The sequence below is a fragment of the Triticum dicoccoides genome, chromosome 1B, assembly GCF_002162155.2.
Source record: "Triticum dicoccoides isolate Atlit2015 ecotype Zavitan chromosome 1B, WEW_v2.0, whole genome shotgun sequence".
Taxonomy (NCBI): Eukaryota; Viridiplantae; Streptophyta; class Magnoliopsida; order Poales; family Poaceae; genus Triticum; species Triticum dicoccoides.
In genome coordinates, this window is record NC_041381.1 from 513,993,338 (window position 1) to 514,000,586 (window position 7,249).

At 42.8% G+C, this 7,249-nt stretch overlaps 1 protein-coding gene across 1 annotated transcript; it reads left to right on the forward strand.

Annotated features, from left to right (window-relative positions):
* The first annotated feature begins 348 nt into the window (after positions 1-348).
* Positions 349-6,595, forward strand: LOC119345721 (serine/threonine-protein kinase Nek4-like). Its single transcript, XM_037615651.1, has 15 exons — positions 349-603; positions 910-1,128; positions 1,225-1,291; positions 1,380-1,445; positions 1,531-1,577; positions 1,656-1,701; positions 1,799-1,879; positions 1,957-1,999; positions 2,098-2,147; positions 2,457-2,538; positions 2,632-2,681; positions 3,566-3,639; positions 4,000-4,051; positions 4,203-4,850; positions 4,936-6,595. The coding sequence occupies exons 2-15, from the start codon at positions 1,031-1,033 to the stop codon at positions 6,376-6,378; spliced, it is 2,847 nt and encodes a 948-aa protein (XP_037471548.1). The 5' UTR covers positions 349-603; positions 910-1,030; the 3' UTR covers positions 6,379-6,595.
* Positions 6,596-7,249: the final 654 nt, after the last annotated feature.

Consider the following 7,249-nt stretch of genomic DNA (forward strand, 5'->3'; position numbering starts at 1 on the left):
CATACGGAGCAAAATGAGTGAATCTACACTCTAAAATATTTAGGAACGGAGGGAGTAGAAGGAACCTGGAAAGACAAATATTTAGGAACGGAGGGAGTAGAAAGGACCTGGAGTTTTCCCGCAAAAAAAAGAAAAAAAAAGAGAAGGGACCTGGAGTTACCTGCTCAGGAGCCAGGGCAGTACTTAGTGGGAGATATGCTTTGCAAGTTGCAATATCCCTTTTAAGCCACTAGGCATCTCCCTCGCTTAATTTAATTTCACTGATTAGCACCACTCCAGCTTTTAACCCCAACCCCGTCAGGCCATCGCCACCACTCGCTGTTGCGGCGATGCTGCGTATATAAGCAAGCTAAGCAAAGCCACGGAGCAAACTCGTTCGCCTTGAACCAACACCGTCACGCCGCATCAAAGGCTCCATCCACCAAAACATTAACAAATCACAGGCGAGGCGACCGCCAGCGAGGAGTGTGCCCGCCGCCGAAGCCGCAGGCGCACGAGCTCCAGCCGCGCGAGCCGGCCAGCGAGGCCGTCCGGAGATCCCCTCCGGCGCCGAGGAGGCCCCCCGCCGCCGCCCGCCGGCCAATGCAGCCGGCCAGCCCCGCGGTAAGCAGACCCCGCTGCCTCGGCCCGGTCGCGCGCGGTTGGTGTGATCCGCAAACCTGCTGCTACTGTTCTGGATAACTGCTGCCCTCTCCATTTCTGTCTCTGTACTATCTGCGAAGTAGTTCATCGGTTCCCGTGCTAATCTGTAATCTCTCGGCTTGTTCAAACAGTGCCCTCTCCTGGTCTCCTTTCTAGGAAAAGGCAGCGAGTGCTGGGCTGATTTTGATTGGGTTGGGTGGCACGTGACGCGAGTACGCTTTGGCTAAAGTTGTTTGGCTTATGCACTTGTCCCGCTGCTTTTCGCAGGACCTGGTGGTAAGGATGCGCAGGCGTTTGAACCGCAGCATGGGCACGGCGGGAGGAATTTGAGGCGACTTGCTGCAGTGAAAGGCTGTGATTGTTTTCCGTTACGGGCTGGGGACGCGTAATGGAGTCCCGCATGGACCAGTACGAGATCATGGAGCAGATTGGGCGCGGCGCCTTCGGCGCCGCCATCCTTGTGAATCACAAGATCGAGAAGAAGAAGTACGATATAGTAGTATCTTTTTTTCACTTCCAAGCGTAGATTCTGTTTCCACCCGTCGGATGAAGGTGACAGCAACGGCTGTGATCTGATTGCAGGTATGTGCTGAAGAAAATCCGTCTCGCGAGGCAGACGGAGCGCTGCCGCAAGTCTGCTCATCAAGAGGTTTGAGAAAGAAAAATCCCTTGGGCTTTGTTTGTTGATTTATTGGTGCTATTTTGGGGAATTGGTCTAAGTGAAAAGTAAATTGCAGATGGCTCTCATCGCTCGACTACAACATCCTTACATTGTAGAGTTCAAAGAGGCCTGGGTTGAGAAGGTTTATATTTTAACCTTTATTTTGCTTTGTTTGTTGGCTTTGAAATTTCAACTGAACTTATTTACTGACAAGGAGAGTTATGCAGGGTTGCTATGTCTGCATCATCACGGGCTACTGCGAAGGGGGGGATGTGTGAGTGTTATTTGGTGCTTCGGAGTTCAGTTTCTTGTTTCCATGTCTCTTAAATTGTACTTTGTTCTTTAAAAACAGGGATGAGCTGATGAAGAAATTAAATGGTACTTACTTTCCTGAGGAGGTATGAGATAATTTATCTGTATTGTTCATCTGAATTAGATTAAAAACACATCCAACATCGAGCTCATAATACTGATTGATCACTGATTGTTCCTCAGAAATTGCTGAAATGGTTCGCACAGTTGGTATTGGCTGTTGACTACTTGCATTCGAACTATGTCTTGCATCGTGATCTGAAGGTAAGCAGCAATGGGTATAGTCATCGCCAATTATTTTATACGGTGGAAACATTGACGATTGTTCCTCATAATTGCAGTGCTCCAACATATTTCTCACCAAAGATCATGATATACGCCTTGGTCAGTTCCTGATTACAGATAGTACAGTACTGCAAGTTATTTCACACTACTTTTAACCTTTTGTTTTATCAATTAACAATCCATTGGTTTGCATGCAGGAGATTTTGGCCTAGCCAAGACTCTGAAGGAAGATGATTTAACTTCTTCAGTATGATCCTTTTTCCTATCTCCTGATGATCTCTGTGTAAAACATTTGCATTGCCATAGCCTTTCCTACTGTTAGAAGGGCATTCCATTTATTGAGCTATTAATACCTCTCTCATATGGTGCATCACCAATGACAGCATGATGTTTGTCATGTGCATATACCTCATGCTATTTATCGTCTTCTTCTTCCCTTATTAACCACAAACAATGTAGGCGCGTAAATTCATCTGTATTGTGGAGAACATAAAGTCAGGATCATTTTTATATGCTCAGACTTTGCTGGATACTAACGCTATTATGTTTCCTTTAGGTCGTCGGAACACCGAATTACATGTGCCCGGAGCTGCTTACAGACATTCCCTATGGATTCAAGTCGGACATTTGGTCGCTTGGTAAAAATAATTAACATCAGGCTAATGTTTCTGTACTATTCCTAGATTACCACATATTTTCTTATGAATTTAATATAACTTTGTCGTTTATAGGATGCTGTATGTATGAGATGGCGGCCCATCGACCTGCTTTCAAGGCTTTTGTGAGCTCTTACCTGATCTACTTTTTGCTTAAGAATCATTGGTATCCTGGGTGTATTATAAGTTGAACATTTACCTTTTCCATCTTACATTCCGAATGGGCCCATACCCGTAGTTTTTCTGGCTTAGTAGTTTAATACTCCTATGTTGAAGAAACTGCAATATTTTGGTAGAACTAGCTAAGATCTGGTTAGCTCTGTAGTCCATCCTGTATATTCTCTTACGGAAATACTTTGCAGATGCTATACAATATAAAATGGAACATAAACTAACTCTGCATGTAAACTTATTTCCTATGTAAAGATTCTTTTCGAGACAATATTCAAAAGTGCTTTAGGCCGAATTACATGAACAAAGCAATTACCATGGGATATTGCCTAAATTCAGTAAAAAGAACTAAATTAGTATTCCCTCGGTAAACTAATATAAGAGTGTTTAGAACACTACTTTAGTGATCTAAACGCTCTTATATTAGTTTACAGAGGGAGTATATCAGTTCATAATTGACATGTACTAACTCACATATAACTATTCATATTTTAGAGCATTTGAGCATTAAAGTTTTTTTAAAATTCTCGCAACATTTCAAGTAACTTCTATATAAGTTTGTCAATTATATATTTGCTTTTGTAAAAAATATTGCTAATGGTGTTTATGATTCATCCAAAGCTAACTATTTAGTTACATACAGTATCAAAGTTTGGAACATATGAGGTACCCAAAATATCTTCTACAAGAAAATTGTGAAATAAAATTAGTATGATCTGTTAAAACTCTACAATAAAAGATCTACAATGCTTGGTTTCCTGGTTGTTACTTGGTGACGCTACTATTTGCAGTTTTCTTTAACAAATCAGTGGACTTACCCGATTAAGAATGCTTGCAGGATATGGCTGGATTGATAAGTAAGATAAATAGGTCCGCGATGGGTCCCTTGCCTACCTGCTACTCCGCTTCTATGTATGTGCACTTTTCTTCATAGAGTCGGTTGTGTAAAAGCTATACATTCGTTAAAAGTTGTCTTGTCATTTGTCTCATTTCAATCACATGATCTGTACTGTGGTAATCATCCTTGGTTCTTATGCTTCAGAACCAAGTAATGATTTGGTAGCATCTGTACTGATGTTGGTGTATTACAGTTTATATGTCTCTTTTAAGTCGCAAGTGTATGTCCTTTTTAAGTCTTATCATTTGTCTCATTTCAATAACATATTGTAAGTCATCATCCTCAATTTTTATGCTTCACAACCAAGTAATGATTTGGTAGCTTCGCAAAGAATATACCACTCTAATGGTTTCCCCTTTTGCTGTTAAATACAGGAAATCTCTTATCAAAATTATGTTGCGGAAGAATCCTGAGCATCGACCTACTGTAAGCTACTATGAAGCTGGAAACCTTCTGACTATAGCCTTGTCTCTTCCACTCTTTCTTTCGAAAGGCCGTAGCTGATCTTTATTAAGAAAGAACAAGAGTTTACAAGTACAGCATGATCTCTGAATAAAATGTAATGTCCTGTGAACAGGCATCGGAGATTCTGAAGAACCCATATCTGCAGCCTTATGTTGATCAATGTCGTGCTCTTTATGATGCTTCAAATACCATGCGGACACCACCGAAATCATTGTCCACTTCACGGAGCAGTCAGAGAAGCATGTCTGAAAGCCAAAGCAGCAGCATGTCTAGTAGTGATATAGACAGCACACTATCAAGTGACAGAAGCACATCAGGTGGAGCTGCAAGTACTGATACCAAGGTCATTGATACTCGAAGCGTTCATGATGTGGATCGAGATAACTCAGATGAGAAGTGTGCAACGCCAGAAGATCTCAGAGGCAACAAAGACCTGAAAAGACAAGATTCATCTAAATCCATAGATCAGCATCACAGGGGTGAGAGTAAGCAACCGAAAATCATTGAGAAGATAATGACAACCTTAAGAGAGGAGAGCAGGCTTAGAGAAAGCAATACTCCTGCAAGAACTAGAGGCGTAAAGCCGAGTTCTGCAGCCAGTAATAAGAATGAAGCAGAGCAACCATCAGATACTTCAAGGTTTAACAACAATAATGCTTCATGCAGATCAAGGTCTGGTGATGATTCATCTCATGGATTGGTCAGTACCAACGATGGATGCGTGAACTCAGTGCAAGCTTCACCACCCTCGAAGCAACTGGTATGAACCTGCTTCCTTTATATCATAGACAAAATCCAATTCGTTTTCTATTGCTAACAACTTTCTCCTGCTACTGGTCATGCAGTTACCTATTGTTGAACACCGTTCAAATATCAGAACCTCTCGGTCATCAACTCCTGAACCTGCCAAACAGGTCATTGAAAATGGTTCGGCAGTTTCAGCGAAGTCAAAAATGAAGACCCCGAGTAGTGCTACTAGACGGGCTAGCCCTCAGCGACGAGCGGGTGTAGGGACAACTGGCCTCCCAGCCACTGTGCAAAAAGGAGCTCAAACTAAGGTCATGGTGGAGGGTGAGAAAAGTCCATGCCAACGTGTCCATTCTCCAGATAATACCCCTGGTGATCTTCCACTTACTGTAAGGCCATCCAAAATTCCTTCAGAAGGTCTGAACATCATGCCAAACAACTCACATGCAAAATCTGCTCCCCGAGAATTGTTTACTGTCGCAACTAAGGAAGACATCAGCCCTTGCTCAAGTTCAACAGTTGGTTGTGTTGAAAAGATCGACCAGTCTGAGATATCTGAACCTAACCCACCAGCCTGCTTGATTTCATCGCACACAAGCTCGGTGCCTGATGCTGCTGCTGTGCCAGAAGACAATGGCCTTACAGCCATACCACGTTCAGAAATTAACACAGAAAAATCGCAGAGGAGTGCGGTTAGTAATGATTCAAGCCTGAGCTCTGCTTTGGGTCCATCCATTCCGAGCTTTGAACAGGAGTTTGTTTGCAAGGATGATGTGCAATCCAGTAAGCATGGGCAGAATATGGCCACATTCCAAAGTGGTGAGGATAAATTTACTGTCCAAGAGCTTCTCTCATCGATGCTACCATACGATTCTTCGGTCTCAACAGCAGAAGATACGATGTTGGATAAGGGACCCAATTCTGTTCAGTCAATGAAGAAACAAACATCAATGAAGAAAGAAACAGGTCCTCATTTAGACCCACTGGTTGATGATGCCATGCGGCAAATCAATTTCAATGTCAGCAATGAGCAGCCAATATCAGAAAATGTTCAAGGGGAGACTCAGAACATGGATGTCAGCAAACTTCTGAATGTGGTAAGAGAAGATCTGGAAGTAAGAAGCAGCTCATGCTCATTAAACTCACTGCCTTCTACACCTCTTCCCTCAGTTGCTTCCGAACAGCATGCTTTGGGAAGCAATGCTGCCTGCAAGATACCAGCCGGCTCAGACACAGCAAGATTATCTAGTGCCATCGTCGATGTGAGATCTTACATCTCTGAGGCCAACATTGTTGTCAAGGAGGAGACATCCCCTGCCAAGGAAATGCTCGACGTCACGTCATTTAGGCAGCGGGCCGAGGCTCTTGAGGGGCTCCTTGAGCTCTCCGCGGACCTACTGGAAGACAACAGGTTGGAGGAACTTGCTATTGTTCTGAAGCCATTTGGGAAGATGAAGGTCTCTCCAAGAGAAACGGCAATCTGGCTGGCTAGAAGCTTTAAAGGGATGATGAATGACGAAGCGAGTCGCACGTCAATGTGAGTATCTGTATTTTTGTAGCCCGGAGGGGCCTTTTTGTTTGCTCCCCCCTTGTGCTCCGAGCTTACCGAAACTCGCTTGGTTTTATAACAGCGTGTGGTTTGTGTTGCCTGGTTTTTCCTTTTGATTCAACCATTCTTTGTGGCGTATGTTGTACATAGCCAAGACTTGTAAACAGAATAAATATCCCTTCAGTACTGCAAATGGTTTAAGTTCTGCATACGCATTCGTCGGAACATGTGGGAAAACGTGATCAAAACATGCTGCTTTTCCGGCCTTCAAAGAGACCAGATTACTGCAGCTACTCCCATAGAAATTTTCTTGCACATGAGAAACATGGACATGTGGTAAATTGAAGTATTAGTCAGAGAAGCATCTGTCAAAGTCGCTCTTTCCCCCACTCGCCAGCCAGCCGTGCCTTAAGTTTGTCCTCATCAACAGTTTTCCAATTAGATACTTTCAACCTGCTAGCATTAAGAGACAACCCCAAATATTTTGATAAGCCAGCAACCCCCTGACAGTTGAACAGATCACCATATTGTTCTACTCCCTCTGTTCCTAAATATTTGTCTTTTTAAAGATTTCAAATTGACTACCGTATACTAAATATTTGTCTTTTTAGAGATTTCAAATTGACTACCGTATACGGATGTATATAGACATATTTTAGAATGTAGATTTACTCATTTTGCTCCGTATGTAGTCACTTGTTAAAATATTTAAAAAGACAAATATTTAGGAACGGAGGAAGTACTTTTCATCATGCTCAGGCACCATCAAGGCCTCACTTTTCTGGAAGTTGATTTTTGTACCAGACATCATTTCAAACAAAGTATAATAGTGGCTTCAATTTCCTAGCCCCCTCCATGTCATC